The 18060-nt window shown below is 44.4% G+C and overlaps 1 protein-coding gene across 1 annotated transcript in view; it reads right to left on the bottom strand.

The window, feature by feature from the left end:
- The window catches only part of TESMIN (testis expressed metallothionein like protein), a gene marked incomplete in the record, with an annotated part of 1041263 nt that overhangs the window by 527641 nt on the left and 495562 nt on the right, over positions 1–18060 (bottom strand). The window contains 1 exon segment of the mRNA XM_029583121.1: positions 12864–12966. Within this exon segment, the coding sequence (XP_029438981.1) occupies positions 12864–12966 (103 nt within the window).

The raw sequence follows: 18060 nt of genomic DNA on the forward strand, positions 1-18060 counted from the left end.
GTATGAGAAAAATGAAGTGTGAAGCTTGCTGGGCAGACTGGATGGACCGATTGGTCTTCTTCTGCCATCATTTCTATGTTTCTATGTTTCTATATATGTTATTTTACCTATTTATGTATTTTATTCATTCATTTAATTACTACACAATAAGTTCTTATAAGCTGTTTTAATGATTGAGTGAAAAAATGTTTACTGTTTCATTTACATATTTATGTGGTTTATTTAATTATTATATGATAAGGGGGTACTTTTATATTTTTGATTTTATGTCTAATTCTTCCATAACTTAGTTTTTATATTTTATTTGCATCAGTTTTCTATATTCCAATATCATTAATTTTTTAGGTCAGATAATTTCATTTTTAATTTTCAGTTTAGACATGATATTGCATCACATTTATGTTTTATGAGCACTTTATAGTTTTTAGTTATTTTAGTTGTAAGCATGTGAGATGAGTGTGGGATTCTAATTCATCCACAGCATAAAGTATGCAGTTCATATATTTTTGTTTTTGTTTCACATACCATTGATTACTCAATTTCAATATTATACATTATTGCTCTTTAATATATATGCGTTTCCCAGCGCAATATTTATTTTGGTAGCTTATCTTCCTTGTATGTAGTTATTGATTGGCTCACAATAGGCGTCCTGACTTACATATGGGTTTTTTGGTTGGCCACACCCCCTGATGTGATTGACAAGTGTTTGGCGCGATTTTATAACATTTAAAAGACCAGCGAGCGTTTCCATACTTTCTGGTCCTTGTTATTCGAGAGCAGAGATTGAACTGCTGTATAGTCACATTTGTGTAAGTATAAATTGCTGATATGCTTTCAAGGTAAGCTCGGCGTTTAATAGTATATTTATAATTTCTCTCCGTGTATGGAACCGCCGGCGGTTTTATATTTTCACCAGCGTTTACATAGGTTTTTGTGTATTGCTCACATCGATAAATATGATTTATATTTAGTGAATATATTTCCTAATAGATTTAAAAAGTTGTAAAAGTAATTCATTTTAAATGTTTTTTTTCAATTACGGCTTCTCTCTGTGCCCGTACAAGTAAAATACAAATCCGGCATATTTCCAAATTGACATTCACGTTTTTTTTTTTCTCTCTCTCTATGCCCGAACAAGTAAAATACAAAGCCTACATATTTCCAAATTGACATTCGCGCTTCACATGCTTTCAAATAGCTTTTTAAGTGCCGACAGTTTTTGTCTTAGTTTTTTGGTGCGATTTTTGTATGCAAATATATTGATTTAAATAGCGCAGTTAAAATGCTTCTCTATGAGAGATGAGTCGAGACAATATTTTTATTGCTATAAAAAATTTGTTTATGCATATTACTGATTCAGCAAGCTTAGTTTTGGAATATAGTCAATTAATTATTGTTTTTATTCAACACTTACAGCTCACACCAGTGTTATATCAAAATTAAAATTAATATTCAGTTATTTAGTAGTTGTATTTGAGTATGCTCTTATAATTTTTCACAGATTTTATAGCTGCATTAGTCCCACACTACCATTTTCTATTGTTACATACTAATTAAGTGCTTGTATGTCTATTAGATTTCCTTTTTCTGTAATTTCTCAATTTTTTACAGACTAAAAGAGTGTGTAAATTTGGGCGCACTTAAGATAAACATATTCTCTGGTTCATTTAATGATCGTCTATATAAAGGTAAAATGATGAAATCATATTTGTTACTCACTAAGTGTTGTTTGTGATTTTAATCTATTCATATGTTACCTTTTTTAGATATTTGTTATGATTTTAAATTATGTTTTAATTTGATTTATGTATGTCCAGTATTATTCATGTTGTTTGTTTATTTATTTGTTAATTTTAGCCCCTGAGGCAGCTTCTGGTGGGGCGAAACTCGGCCTGAGTCAGGCACAAGCACAAAATATACGTCTGCTCTTAAATAAAGATCTAACTTGGACATTCCTTGGTGTCTAATCTACATTATTGCCTAAACGGCTTTTTTAGACAACCTACCCTCCTGTTTTTTTGATTCCAGATGAGAGGACTTCTTATGATGACATCAAGGCCGCTATACTACAGAGAACTGGGTACTTCCAAGAAATACTTGCACTAAAAGTGGACTGGTCAAGTCTCATTGTGTTCCTGAATTATTCCTGAGGCCGCAGCAGGCCTGAATATGATACAGTCCCCAAGTAAAATCAACTATTCAATGCCCATTATTAATGATGCAAGCAATGCTAATAGATCACTTACATCCTTTCTTAGAAAGTTAGGGGATCAAAAAAGCACAGCTAACTTTCCAAATTTAAATTGAAGCACTAAAAATTCCAGGAATAGCAGGTAAGTAAACTTGAATGGGGGTATAAAATATTTAAAATTGCAAAAACACCATCTCCTTTCTTTCCAACTCAAAATTGGAATTCAATAGAATAGCCTTGCAGACATAGCTGGCTTACAATTATATTATCTGTTTTCTGGATAGGAAAATTAGTTCCTACCTGCTAATTTTTGTTCCTGTAATACCACAGACCAGTGGGTTATGCATCCCTACCAGTAGCTGGTGGCAGATAGCAAACTTTGAATCTGTGCCTATAATTGAGAATGCCACCTGCAGCCCTTCAGTATTAATGTGCACCCAAGCTTATACAAAGGAAATTTAACTTAGAGAGCGAACAAAACTCCAGCCTGGATACCCCGAAATGGAACTAGCCCACTAGACCTCTAGACCTCAAAAAATGTTCAACAATTGTATAAAGTATTGCTTTAACGAACTTGGTTACTTAAACATCAACATTTCTGAACGCAAGCAAGACACCAGAAAATCAGTCTTTCAGTATTACTACCAGGGCAGGCCTCTGGACTGGTACTACCAGGGCAGGCCTCTGGACTGGTATTAAAGAATGAAAATTAGCAGGTAAGAACCAATTTTCCTTTCCTGAACAGTCCAGACCAGTGGGATATACCAAAGCACCCCTAAACCAGGCAGGAATCTGAAAGACCCACTCTCAGCACACTTTCACCGAAAGTAGAAGTCTCAGGTGCCCGAAAGTAGAAATCTCAGGTGCCTGAACATCCAAACAGTAATGCTTGGTGAAAGTATGAAGGGAGGACCGCACTGCGGCCTACAAATCTCTTGGGGAGAAACCAACTGGCACTCCACCCACGAAGTTGCCTGAGCTCTCGTGGAATGTGCCTTGAGGCCCAAAGGTATCGGACGACCCTTGCTAAGGTAAACCACGGAGATAGCATCTTTCAACCAATGGGCTAAGGTAGCCTTAGACACTTTTTCACCTTTCTTTGATCCACCAAAAGTCACCAAGAAATGATCTGAACAACAGAAGGAATTAGTGAGATTAAAGTAACGCAAGAGGGCTTGCCTGACATCCAAAAGATAGAGATCTCTACCCATTGTCGGGCCTGAGCCCACACCAGAAATCCTGGTAATTCCACTGTCTGATTAACATGAAAGTCGGAAACTACTTTTGGTAAGAAGGAGGGAACCACACGCAAGGAAACACTGTCATCACTGATTCGTAAAAACGGATCATGACAAGAGAGAGCTTGGAGTTCTGAAATTCTCCTTGCCGAGCAAATGGCCACCAGAAAAACTGTCTTTAACGTCAGAGCTTTCAGAGAAGCCCGATTCAAGGGTTCATAAGGGTCCTCACACAGAGCGTGTAAGACCAAATTGAGACTCCATTCCGGGCACAGTTTACGAAGAGAAGGCTTCAAATGTTTCACCCCTTTCAAAACCTGAAAGATGTCAGGGTGAGAGGCCAATTTATCTCCCTGTACTTTACCCCTGAGACAGCCTAGGGCCGACACTTGAACCCAAAGGGAGTTAAACGCAAGGCCCTTAGATAATCCCTGCTGCAAAAAAGCCAAAATCTGAGGCACGGATGTGACAAGGGGATCCCAGCCTTGTTGATCATACCAGGACTCAAACACCTTCCAGACCCTGATGTAGGCCATGGAAGTGGCAGGCCTTCTGGATTGAAGAAGGGTAGAAATCACCTGCTCCAAATATACCCTCGTGCTCAAGCGGCGCCTCTCAAAAGCCAAGCCGCAAGACAGAAGTATCCTCCTGATCCAAAAAGATGGGACCTTGGTGCAAGAGATCTGGCAAATGAGCTAGCAGAAGGGGTCCATCCGCCGACAGATACATCAGATCCGCGAACCACAGACAACGTGGCCACTCCAGTACCACAAGAATCACCAACCCGGGATGTACCTCTATGCGCCTTAGAACGTGACCTATGAGTGGCCATGGTGGAAACATATAGAGGAGAACTCCCATCGGCCACAGGCATACCAGAGCATCCAGCCCTACCGAGCCTCTTTCACATCTGCAACTGAAGAATCTCATGGTCTTTGTGTTGCCTGCTGTCGCCATGAGGTCCAACTGAGGCATCCCCACCAAGCACAAATGTGGTTCCATGCATCCTGGGACAATGCCCATTCTCCTGGATCCTGCTGCTGATGACTTAAGAAGTCCGCCTGAATGCTGTCTATTCCTGCCACATGAGAGACCACAATCCCCTCGAGGTGGCTCTCTGCCCACATGTAAAGGAGCTGGGCTTCACGAGCCACAACCTGGCCCTTGGTGCCTCCCTGGTGACTGACATAAGCCACCGTCATCACATTGTCCGAGAAGATACTTACCATTCTTCCCTGGACCAGGGGGAGAAAATGTGCAAGAGCTCTGCGCATCGCCCTTGTCTCAAGGCGATTTATGGACCAGGTTTGTTCCATTGCCAACCATAGGCCTTGAGCCGAATGACCCCAGCACACTGCTCCCCAGCCCATAAGGTTGGCATCAGTTGTCACTACAACCCAATCTGGAACGTCAAGGGGCACGCCCTTCTGTAGATTGGCTTTTGTTAGCCACCATGCTAAGCTCATTCTGGCTTCCTTCAGCAGGGGCAATGGAATGTTGAACTATTCTGACACTGGATTCCAGTGGGACAACAGAGCCCTCTGCAGGGGATGCATATGAGCGAAGGCCCACGGGACCAGCTCCAGGGTCGATGCCATGGACCCTAGGACTTGCAAGTAGTCCCAGACCTTTGGAACTGGAAGGCAAAGCAGTCGTCGAACTTGACCCTGCAACTTGAACATCCGGTCTTGGGTTAGGGCCACCATGCCTTTCAGGGTATCAAAGTATGCCCCCAGATATTCCAGTGACAGGGACGGGATTTGGTGACTCTTTGCCATGATGATCACCCAACCTAAGGTCTCCAGGACCTGCATCACTCGGTGAATTGAACACGAACACTCCTCCTCTGACTTGGCACAAATAAGCCAGTCATCCAGGTATGGATGGACCAGAACTCTGTCCCTCCGCAAGAATGCTGCTACAACAATCATGACCTTCATGAAGGTGCAAGGAGCCGTGACCAAACCAAACGGGAGAGCCCAGAACTGGAAATGGTTTTCAAGCACCTTAAGTACGCCTCCATGAGATCCAGGGATGCCAGGAACTCCTCTTTGCGGACTACGGCAATCACTGTGTGCATGGTCTCCTTCTGAATCCTGGAAACCGTAAACTCCAATTCACCTTTTGTAGGTCTAGAATGGGATGGAATGTACCCTCTTTCTTTGGGATGACAAAGTAAATGGAGTAGCATCTGCGACCTTGCTCGCTTGGGGGCACCAGGACAATGGCTTCCAATGAGAGTAATCTTTGAAGCATTTCTTGAATCGCCTCCCATTTGTTTTGAGAAATGCAGTGCAACTCCAGAAAGGACTCCTTGAGAGGCTGAGAAAATTTTAAGGCATAGCTGTGATGAATAACCTCCAGAACCCAATGGTCAGAGGTGATCCTGACCCACTCCTCGTAAAACCAAGACAACCTGCCCCCGACCGCCATGCTTGAGGAGTGGGCAAGCCTGATCTAATTGGGCCGACTTGCCAGTAGCAGCTCTTCTATTGGAACCATCTCTGGACAAGCCGCTGGGTCCACGAAAGGAGCACTGATGGTTTGAAGACTGCTTAGGACCTGAGGAGGAAGCCCCCTTCCCAGGACAAAATCTGCACACATCACAAAAATCGGAAGCGAGGCAGGAAGGATCTTCTTGGGCCTTTCCTATCTTCTGGTAACCTGTTTCCTTTGTTCTCCCCAAGGGACTTCATAAGCTGGATCCTCCACGAAGAGCAGTTTTCCCTTAAGGGAAGGATTCACAACTGAGAAGGGCATTCCAGGCATCCACCACCCTCTCCATGAAGAAATACTTCCTGACATTTCTTCACGGAGAGGGTGGTGGATGCCTGGAATGCCCTTCTGGAGGAAGTGATGAAGACTAAAACTGTGAAAGATTTCAAAGAAGCATGGGATAAATACTGTGGAGCCATAAAGGCTAGAGGATGGGTTTGAAGAGAAGAGCCATGGGGGTGGCTTGCTGGAATGGTGGCTACTACCTGGTGATTACTACCCTTACTCAATAAGCCTTCACATGGTTAATGCAACTCCAACATTGCTCTCTGCTTCAATGCAAGGGGGGATTTGGAAAAGAGGATTTGCATTCAGACAACAACCAACAAGAACTGAACTACACATTCTGGATAAACAAATAAGCATGGGAGTAGCTTGCTTATTGTAGCATTGCTACCCTAAACCAATTAAGCCTGATACTTCACTTTGAATGCATATACAGCATTACTCTCTGCTTCAATGGCAGGGGGAAATGTGGAAAAGAGGATATACATTTACATTCAGACAACATCCAACAAGACATTGATCTGTGCAGTCTGGGTAAACAAGCATTGGGGTAACTTAACCATTAAGCCTTATGATTTACCTTTGATCCAACTCCAACATTACTCTCTACATCAATGGCATGGGGTGGCAGGAAATTCGAATCAGTTACCAACAAGGGCCCTGAACTTGGTGGTTGGTGAAACAGATAAGTATGGGAAAACAAGTGTGGGAGCTTGCTGGGCAGACTGGATGGGATGTTTGGTCTTTTTCTGCCATCATTTCTATGTTTCTATGATTCTTGGACCGGATGTCTGCTGACCAATTATGGCAAGGGAGAAAATCTGATACTTCACTTTCAACGTATATCCAGCATAGCTCTCTGCTTCAATGGCAGGGGAGAAAGACTGATACTTCACTTTCAATGCATATTCAGCATAGCTCTCTGCTTCAACAGCAGGGGAGAAAGTCTGATACTTCACTTTCAATGCATATCCAGCATAACTCTCTGCTTCAACGGCAGGGGGAATGAAGAAAAGTGGATCTATATACAGACAACAACCAACAAGGACTGAATTACATAATCTGGTTAAACAAATAAGCATGGGTGTAGCTTGTTTATTGTGGCGGTTACTACCCCTAACTAATTAAGCTAGATATTTCACTTAGATGCAGTTCCAACACTGCTCTCTACATTAATGGTGGGGGTGGAAGGGAAATAGAACCAAAAGGTTACTAAGAGCCAAGAGTAAAAGATAAGTATGAGAAAAAAAAAGTGTGAAACTTGCTGGGCAGACTGGATGGCCCGTTTGGTCGTCTTCTGCCATCATTTCTATGTTTCTATGTAGGAGGAGACGCCATGCCGATACTGCTGAAACCATACCCCAGGCAGCTGTGTTTACTAGGTCGTACAAGACATCTGCAACAGAGGCAATTCCCGCCTCCAGGCGAGCAGCTTGGCCAGGGGACAAATGACCGAGGACAATGGATCTTGTGGCTTCTGGACCCAGCATAAACAGGCATGTTGCATCATGCTTGCACAGTCAGCGGCCACGAAGACCCAAGGAAGAGACCTCAAACATACATTTGAGCTGCATTTCAAGTTTTCGATCCTGAACATCTTTGAGAGCAGCCGCCCCTGTAACTGGAATTGTGGTCTTTCTGGTGACCGCAGAAACTGCCACATCCACCTTGGGCATATTGAGGTGATTTAGATGTTCCTCTGACAGCGGATACAGCTTAGTCATTGCCCTCCCTACCTTGAGGCCTGAGTCCAGAAAATCCCACTCCCAGCTAATGAGTTTTTGTATTTTTTTCGGAATAGGGAAGGAACTGGGAAGCCCCCGAAGATCATCAAGGACCAGGTTCACCCCTTCATTGTCGGACTCTTTCTGAGACACTTTGACCCCCAGTTTCTCCAGAACTTGGGGATAAGCGGGCAGAGATCTTTTTTGAAAAGCCAGGATAGATTCCAAAAAGGGTTGATCTTCCTTAGGCTGATCCAGATCTGGGAAATGATCTGCATCCGGATCCCCTTCCAGATCTGTTCCTGGAGAGGAAGAGTCCTTGCCCTGAGGGTCATCAGAATCCCAGGATCTTCCTGATTCCCTTCCTCAGAGACTACTCTGGGCCGCTTGGGATGAATGAGACCCTGAGAGGAGGACTCCAGGGCACCCTGGGGCCTTTTGAAGGGAATGGTAGGAATATCCTTAGGATGCCTGAGAAATATCTTCCTAGCCAGGAAGGCTTCATGCATAAGTAGGATAAATTCAGGAGAAAACCCCTTAGACAGGAAAGAATCTCCCTCAGGATCACTGCTAGTCGAGTCAGTATCCTTCTCAAGTTTGTGCCCCTGCTCCCACCCTGCAGGAGAAAGAGGGGGCGGGTCACAAAGTGCAACCTTAACGGGCTGTCCCTCTCTGGGGACTTTAGTATCCAAACCAGGGTCCAGTGAACAGGTAGATTTCTTATCCTGTTTGCCCTTAGACAATAAGTCCTCCCCTCCCTGTTATGGTTTAGTGGTGTTTGGGTGGATTTTTGGGTACTGTGGCAGATGACCACACCTACAGGGAGGAGCCCCATGGGGAGCCACAGTACTGGGCTAGACTCAGGATGTACAAACACAGAATTAGATCTTTTATTGTACAGCTTGATGTATACCACCAGAGATGGCAGTAGTGAGGTACTCTGGATGTAGCAGTCTCGAGACCCTTGGCAGAGGGAATCCTTCTCACCCCGTTGGTATAGGGGAATTCCGATGTAGGTTTCCCAGCAAGGCAATGCTGTAGATGAGACAGACTGAGAGTTAGATTACTTGCTAGATGGTAGCTGCAGGTAGGCGATTCCACTAGGCTGAAGTAGATGGTACTGGCACCGAGGCAGGGAGACCAGGCTCTCAAGGAGCAAGTACCTGATCCCTGTAAGGCACCTGAAATAAAGCGGAGGGCCCCCGAGGAGCGGGTACCCAGGTTAGTCAACATCCCAAAGGGCAGAGAGAGAGCTTCCAGTAGCAGCACAGAAGCGGCAGAGTAGCTTAGACCGGCCGAGACCAATCCTTGCTAACTCAATGAGCCAGCAAACAAGTACAAGCTATATACCCGGATGGCGTGACGTCACTTGAGAGGGACGGCCCCGAGGTTCGCGCCAATGCTGGAATAAAGATGTGGGTAGCGTGCATGCGCACACCCTGGTAGGCCCTTGGGAGGAACATGGCAGGAGGCAGCACCATGGCCGTTCCAAGGATGCCGGAGAGGGCGGCTTGCAGACGCGGCAGTAGCCATTTTCCCAAGGTAAGCGGGAGGAGCCGTGAACAAGGTGAGGCATAAGGGGCGAAGTTGTCTGTGCAGAGAGAAAGGGGGTTCAGTGGGACTGCCCCTGAGCCGCAGGTTGCACAAGCCCCCACGGTTGGTAACTTTGATATTGTGAGGCATTCTGGTGGCAGAAAAAGGAAAGACAAAAATGTGTTGTTTTTTTTTGTCAGAGGGCCTCCCTGGTCCTAAAGCAGGCAAAACGCCAAAAAATGGCATGCTAAGAAATCGCCGCTGCCGCATGGGAAGCCAAGACGGGCTGAGAGGAATTAAAAAAAAAAAAAAGCAAAATGGCGCGCGTGTCAGACACCGTGAAAGCAACTGGCGATGGACCTCATCTGCTTCCCTCCCGGGTAAGGGTCAGACCCCTTGGCTGCAGTACGCGGGACTCCCCCACAGACCCTTACCGTCTCAGCCTGGCCAGTAGCAGCCCTGTCAGGCAGGCCGATTAACTGGGCACAGCAGCTGTGCTCAGAAGCAGAGGAAAAACAAATAAACCAAATTACTACTTTGGTTTTTTACCTTAAATAAACTTTAATAAAGGTAAAAGAAAAAACCCTTAAAGGGATACTTCCCTGAGCTGGCAGCTGTCACAAGGAGGGGACCTCAAGGCCGAAGAGGGAGCCAGTCCCCTAGCTATCAGGGGCCTCGGAAGTAGAGGGCTAGCACTGCCAGGGGTATCCAACCCCCTGTGTGCCCGGCTCAACCCAGGGGATGGTCTGCGAAACCAAGACCTAGCGACCCTGAGGAGCAGAAAGAATTCTCTGAACACCCAAACCAACAGGACTGTAGGTATGCACCTCTACCATCTGCTGGCGGCAGAGAAATACTGAAGAGCTGCAGGTGGCATTCTCTCTTATAGGCACAGATTCAAAGTTTGCTCTCTGCCGCCATCTGCTGGTAGGAATGCATAACCCACTGGTCTGGACTGATCTGGGTATGTTCAGGAACCATGCTTCACAAAAACAGAGAATGTTACCTTACTCATCTTTGAGTAAGTCAGTTATTATTTTAATCTTATTTCTTATTGAACAGGCAGTAACCTTAAGCAATTCTGGCATTTCTTGTCCAGATAACGCCCAGATCTAACATACATTTGACTTCTTTAGTAGGCATTATAAGATTACCCAGATTAAGTCTATAAAGTCTATTAGTCTTTTCCATTTATGTTTGACCTAGTCCCAACCAGGATATGCTACCTGATTACATTTGCATTATGTGCACCATGGCACATAATGTGAATCCTGGACATTCAATATTAAGATATCAGCATCCACGTTCTAGGATTTGGTAATACATAAGAGATCAAAGCCAAGGTCCCCTAAAAGATTAAATATAATTGAACAGAACATGCATTTATATACCCAACATGGAGTTTACCAGCACTGTCAGGCCAAGGTTTAATCCTGACTCTGGAATGGCCCCACGGCCAACTGTTTTTGTCTGACTAAATTCTGTACAGGAAGTAGGAGAGAAAACTGTAAAATGACAAGTTTTATCTCATGAACTGCTGAAGTTAATTAAACTAACCTTTGGAAATTGACCCCATTGTATCTATACATCTGGCAGAATTCTGTGACTATTGCAAAAAAAGAACATATGAAGTTTCCACACGAAACAACAGCACCAAAAAAAAGGAAACCAGTATAGTGCAAAAATAAAAAATAGAAAATGTTCCAGCGAGAAAGGTGCAGAGACGTTCGGTCCTGCAATATTCAATGGAATTGTCAACTTTGAAGCTAAGTATATTCAAAATGTTTTTATACATTCTTTTGACAAAAATGTTTGGTTTGTTGCAGTGTTTATAAGCCTAACGGCTAGTCGGAACTGCATGGAACTGTTTTGAAAAATTTCCAGCTACATTCACAAGTTCAATAGCTACAAGCCAGCCGTTTACAAACTTAACAGCTAGACGAAACTGTGGGCTGAATTTGAGTAATTGTTTTAAAAAACAGTAAATGTTAATAGTAAGCATTGAGACATTTACATCTGATTTTCTGAAACTTGCAAATGATTGAGAAGACTGGAAGATCTTGTGAAATATGAGGATCTTTGGCTTGCTGATGCGGTTTCAATCAATTTTCATATATAAATATAGAAATTTTCATACAAGACTCATGATAATACCTATTTTCTATTTTTGCACTATACTGGTTTCCTTTTTTTGGTGTGGTGGTGAGAATTCTGTGACTGCCAGGTTTTTTTGTTTTTCATTGGCTGCCTGATTTTCTGTTTACTAACTGCTCATTTCAATAAACCCTCTCCATGTGTTTATACAATTTCTGGGAATGATAAAATAAAAATACTAATTAAAGGGGTCAAATGTACTGTGAACCAGATATTTGATGCTGGTCTGTTACACTGAGGGCTGCCAATTGGCAGGTACCCAGCTACCTGAACTGATTTTATCTTACTAGGCTAAATGCTGGAACATAAAGCATTGGTTCCAATGAATGGTTAAATTATTTACTTTTGAGTATCTTACTTCTAAAGTGAGTTCTCGCAAATGTTTCAACATTATGATGGCTATTTGGGGTTAAATGTATTTCATTTCTCTCTCCTATGACTCTAACCTTCCTTGTACCTTTTAACTTCTCTACTAGCCATGTTTAACTTAGCTTTGTATTTCCTCTGTTCTTTCTCTCTCATTCATAATATCCCTGCTAGCTCTCTGATATTCTGATACGCTTTCTGGTTCTTCTTACTACTGTTCCCTGACAGACTCTGTCTTTAGTACCTTTCAGAGGGGTGGTGTGGGTTGGGGTTAGGGGGGGGGGGATTCTGATTGAATTTTGCCTGTGTTCCATGTTTTGTTTTATTCTGTGGTTTTTTTTGCTTGTCTGATTCCACGAATGTATCCTATTTCTTTTTGTTAAAAATGCAATAAACATATTGAACAAAACTAGCTATGTAAAATCTGGCTTTAATTGTGCCTCTATTGGCAGGCAACAAGACTACAGCAGCTCACATTGCAGGCAGAGGAAGCACAAGCTGCCCTGCTCGCTGCAACTTCCTTTCCCCTCCTGTCTTCTGCACTTGGGTAAAGAACTGAAAGAGCCTGCAGATACAGATACAGCTTTTCTCTGCTCCTGGGAATCCAGTCTTCCAACTGACAGCAGAAAAAGGAGGCAGTGCCAGGCAAATGATGAATGATGTGGGGGGAAGTGAGAGGATTTCAATACTGAAAGTGTGTGAGGAATAGGTGAATGTAAAGTAGAGTGCCATGGAGAGAGTGAATGCTGGGATTGTGATGTGTCAAGTGAAGGTGGTGAACACTGGGGGACATGAGGCATGAGGGAAAGCTTGGGGAGTGTTGGGGCTTTTATGCAAATTTTACTTAGATTAGAAATCTTAATATTAGATTACCTTAATAGCTTGAAATCGTTCAATTTCATGCAGAATATTATTGTAACAGTTATTACAATTACAGTTGCTGCAAAAGTCACCATTGGCAAAGCAATCACAGTACCTGTAAGCAACAAATAAATTAGCATGTAAGTACAAACAATAACATTAAGTTTCATACTTGAAATGTTAATTTTTTGATAGCAGCAATAGAAACACACATAGATCGAATCACCTAAATCATATACATCACTGGATTATGAGGAGGTGTAAATTGTTGATCCACACTTTGGGCCTGATTTTCAAAAGTATTTGCACGCTTAAAAACTGGGTTTTACATATGTAAATGCATTTTGCCCATGTTAAGTGGATTTGAAAATTGCTACAATATATTGTCAATAGGCTTTACCTGCATTAAGTGCACTCAAAGTAGGTAAATAACTTTTGAGTATTGTATAGTATGATAGTATATTACATTTACATGTACTCCTTTGAAAATATACCTGTTTAACAGCTATTTGTGCTTATAAGGCTCATGGTTGTTCTCCCTCATAGATTGGAAAGGAATTTAGAAAGCCAAGCACTGTAAAGTGTTCCCCCTTGCAATATAACCCTTATCTTTTGATCTAAACCAGTGCTTCTCAACCAATGTGCCTTGGAAAAATTCTTCCTTTGCACAATGCTCGTAACCTCAGCATGGATTTTGCTGGATTTTATTGGACAGTCGCCAAATCTCTTGCTTGCAGCTTCAGCCTCTTCTTCCTGAGGAAGACCAGAAGGGAAGGGCAAGAGTATGGAGCTCACACAGTAGCTTGAAAGGCAGGTAAGAGAATCTGCTCCAAGCTCCAGCCCCTTCACTCCTGTCCATCCATCACCCCCATCTGCTACCTAGAGTATTTATTTAAAAGTACTTATTACTCACACCCTCCAGTATGTTACACACGTCGGTCGCAGACGGCTGTGACTGCTGTTGCTCACCTCTTGCTTGACTACATTGACTCCTCTGGGTCGACTCGCAGCCTCCGCCAGCTATCGCCGGCCTAAACGCCCTGGTTCCCGGGGCCCCTCCCGGACAGCGTGGATGCTGCCGACCACCATCTTGCCCTTGGAGTTCCTTAGGCGCGCATGCGCTACCTGACCAGTCTTATGCACGTCATGGTGGGAACCTCGGGGGTGTCCCCTCGGATGACGTCATTCTTCAAGGACTCTTAAGCCAGCTGGCCCTGCCTACCTATGACTTGGCAATGAGTTCCCTCATTGCTGAATCTGCTTCTCTCGCTACAATTGCTTGTTCCAGCTCCTGCTTCCGTGGCGTGAGACGTTCCGGGTACCCGCTCCTCAGGGGCCCTTCCTGTCTCTGGCTATCCGGTCCTCGGAGGGCCTTCCGCCTTGGACGTCTGCCTGCTCCATTCCCTGGGGCCTTCTCTGGAACTTCCACTCTGCTACAGTGAGGACCCCGCCTCTGCGGACCATTGCCATACCATTGCTATTGAGGAACCCCCATCGGTGTGCCCTGCTCTGTGGACTATTGCCATACCATCTCTACTGATCCCTCATCAGTGTACTCCGCTCTGCGGACAATTGCCGTCCCTTTGCTACTGAGGAACCATCATCGGTGTACCCCGCTCTGCGGACCATTACCGTATCATCACTACAGAGGACTTCTCCGTGGGTATGCCCCACTTTACAGACCCTGGGGCTCCCCAGCATCTCTGTGTCTTTTGCAACACTCCCTGCTCCACGGGCAGTGTCATTCCACTTCTCTAATAAAGTTTCAAGGACTCTCAACTAGTACTAACGTCAGCTCCCTGCAGTGACGTTCTGTGACCCCACCACCTGGGAGAGAGAGAAAAAGAAGGACCCTGGATAAAGGGCAATGTGATGAAGAGAGAAAGAGGACCTAGGATAGGGAAAGACAAAGGACCAGATAGAGATAGAGAAGTGACTCAGGAATAGGATGAGAAAGTGGGATCTGGTATAGAAGGAGATATCTATGGAAAGGTGGGCAGGAAGAAGAGTACTAGATATGGGAGATGAGGAGGGGACCCCGGGTGCAGGAAGAAGGAGAGTGGACCGGCTACTGGATGGACAGAAAGGGCGAAAGGGGTTTTGAGAAGGCAAGAGCTGGGGACTGGGGATGAGAGAGAGAGAATGAGGGTGGGGGAAGTCTTGGAGAATGGGGGTGGGGGAAGAATGGGGGTGGGGGAAGTCTTAGATATAATCAGGGGGAATGAAAAGGAGGAATGGAGGAGAGACCAGAAGAAAGAGGAGGAGGAGGAATGAGGATAGGAGAACATCAAGAAAAGAGAAGAAAAACTGAAGGAAGAGAAAATTTTAAAATATCCACGCAAGGAAAAAGACAAAGAAGAAGGAAAGAGGACACCAGAGAGTGGGAAAATTGGGGAGAATCAAGATGGCGCTTTGAGGGCAGGATGCGGAGGCTGAAGCTCCCGAAACATCTCGTCTTTGTAAATTATTTCTTCAATGCCACATACTAAGAGGAAAGGCTGGGTAAGGGAGGGAGCCTCGGGCCCCCCTCCCCCCCCTTAGACCCACCTTGGTGCAGACAAGTATCACAAGTTTCTGCTCTGCAGCAGATTCCATGACTCTGGAAGAACCCACTGTAGTGTTCAGAGCAGAGCAAACTCTGTCGCTCTTGGGAGAAACTTCCTTGAGCCCCAGCGACTCCTTCCCACCATTACACGCTGTAGCTGAGAGGCCGAGCATGCTCCCTGGACAGATAGCATCTTCAGAGGTAGCAGCTATTGAGGCGGGTCGCACAGCTAATTCAGCGTTGCCTGTTACCAGCAGTAGAATTTGGACCTCTACCCCGCGGAATATCTCCTGATTTAATGGTCGATCAAGGTGGCCTGCCTGTAGAGGAAACCACCTTAGTTGGGAGAGAGATTGTGGAAGCTGCCCAGAGCTGTGATGGAAATCTTCAATCAACCTCACTGGTAACTTTTACTTCAAAATATTTTTGGTTAAATCCAATGTTATAACCTTGGATTCTCTTTGGAACACTATTTCGCTGCTAGAAAGCTCTGTTTTAAAGGACACTCAGGTCCAATTTAACACCTTAAATCCTGTTATTGCTTTACATTCATCCAAAATAGAAGAATTGGATTCTAAAATTTCTCAAATATAATCTCTCCGAGGAACAATTTAGAAACTACCTACATGAGATATTACAACTTTCAATAGATGCATTACCACCTATATCTAAGGTTTATTTCCTCATGGAAACTAAGCAAGAAGGTGAAATTCCTACTTCTGTTATTTCTGTTGTACCTGCGCCCCCATCTTTAAATATTTCTGAGATTTTGGAAACATCTGCAGAGGCTCAGATAGAAAAAAGGGGAACTTTATAGGTTAATTTTGTTTTGTCTTCTGACCGAGATAATATTCTCAGAATCTTTCTTCAAAATAGAAATTCCCTATATGTGGGCAAAAAAATTTGGATATATCCATATATTTCCAGAGCAACACAGCAGCGTCGGAAAAAGTTTCTTATTCTATGTCCTCGAGCACGACAGTTGGGCCCTCAGATAATTCTACGATTTCCTTGTAAATGTGTAATTAAAAACATTAATACTAGATATATATTTTTTTGAACCTTCTCAGTTAGGGTTTTGGTTTTTTTTTTGGACTCCTACCAGCCTTCTGGTGAAACTAGCCAAGTCTCAATCACTGATTAAATGAATCTGCATCCCCCCCCCCCCCCCCCCCCTTTTCTTTGCTTTAATATGGAATATTGTATATTGCTCTGTTTGCTATGATTCTCCCGTTTACTTCATTGTAATTCAGGAAGTGGAGTTTCAATTGCCTCATTTTTTCTGTAACTATGACAACATTTCTAAATATCCATATTATTCCTGTGTTTTCTGTGACATGCTATTGGTGTCTGTAAAATTTGAAATTTAATAAAAATAAAATAAAAAAAAAAGAGAGTGGGAAATTTTAAAAAAAGGAACAGAGACAACTATTGAGAATGAGAAAAAAAGAGACATAATCAGCCAGAAAAGGAAGCTAGAGACGTCAAAGGCTGGAAACATTTATTGTCTAATAAATAATATTATAATTAATAATCTGTGTAAAATATCCAGTGACCCAGTTATGTTGCGGTAGTGGAACCTTGGGCTGAGGGGGACATAAGAACATAAGAACATAAGAAAATGCCATACTGGCTCAGACCAAGGGTCAATCAAGCCCAGCATCCTCTTTCCAACAGTGGCCAATCCAGGCCATAAGAACCTGGCAAGTACCCAAAAACTAAGGGGCGGATTTTAAGAGCCCTGCTCGCGTAAATCCGCCCGGATTTACGCGAGCAGGGCCCTGTGCGCCGGTGCGCCTATTTTACATAGGCCTACCGGCCCGCACAGAGCCCCGGAACTCGCGTAAGTCCCGGGGTTTTCCGAGGGGGGCATGTCGGGGGCGGGCCCGATCCGCGCAGCGTTTTCAGGGCGGGACGTAGTGTTTTGGGGGCGGGTCCGGGGGCGTGGTTACGGCCCGGGGCAGTCCGGGGGCGTGGCCGCGCCCTCCGGACCCGCCCCCAGGTCGCGTCCCAGCTTGCTAGCGGCCCGCTGGCGTGCGGGGATTTACGTCTCCCTCCGGGAGGCGTAAATCCCCCGACAAAGGTAAGGGGGGGGTTTAGACAGGGCCGGGGGGGTGGGTTAGGTAGGGGAAGGGAGGGGAAGGTGAGGGGAGGGCAAAAGAAAGTTCCCTCTGAGGCCGCTCCGATTTCGGAGCGGCCTCGGAGGGAACGGAGGTAGGCTGCGCGGCTCGGCACGCACCGGCTATACGGAATCGGTAGCCTTGCGCGCGCCGATCCAGGATTTTAGCGGATACGCGCGGCTACGCGCATATCTACTAAAATCCAGTGTACTTTTGTTTGCGCCTGATGCGCCAACAAAAGTACGCCAAATCGCGCTTTTTGAAAATCTACCCCTAAGTCTATTCCATGTAACCATTGCTAATGGCAGTGGCTATTCTCTAAGTGGACTTCTCCTCCAAGAACTTATCCAATCCTTTTTTAAACACAGCTATATTAACTGCACTAACCACATCCTCCGGCAACAAATTCCAGAGTCTAATTGTGTGTTGAGTAAAAAAGAACTTTCTTCGATTCGTTTTAAATGTGCCCCATGCTAACTTCATGGAGTGCCCCCTAGTCTTTCTACTATCCTAAAGAGTAAATAACCGATTCACATCTACCCGT

The sequence above is a fragment of the Rhinatrema bivittatum genome, chromosome 17, assembly GCF_901001135.1.
Source record: "Rhinatrema bivittatum chromosome 17, aRhiBiv1.1, whole genome shotgun sequence".
In the NCBI taxonomy this organism is placed as follows: Eukaryota; Metazoa; Chordata; class Amphibia; order Gymnophiona; family Rhinatrematidae; genus Rhinatrema; species Rhinatrema bivittatum.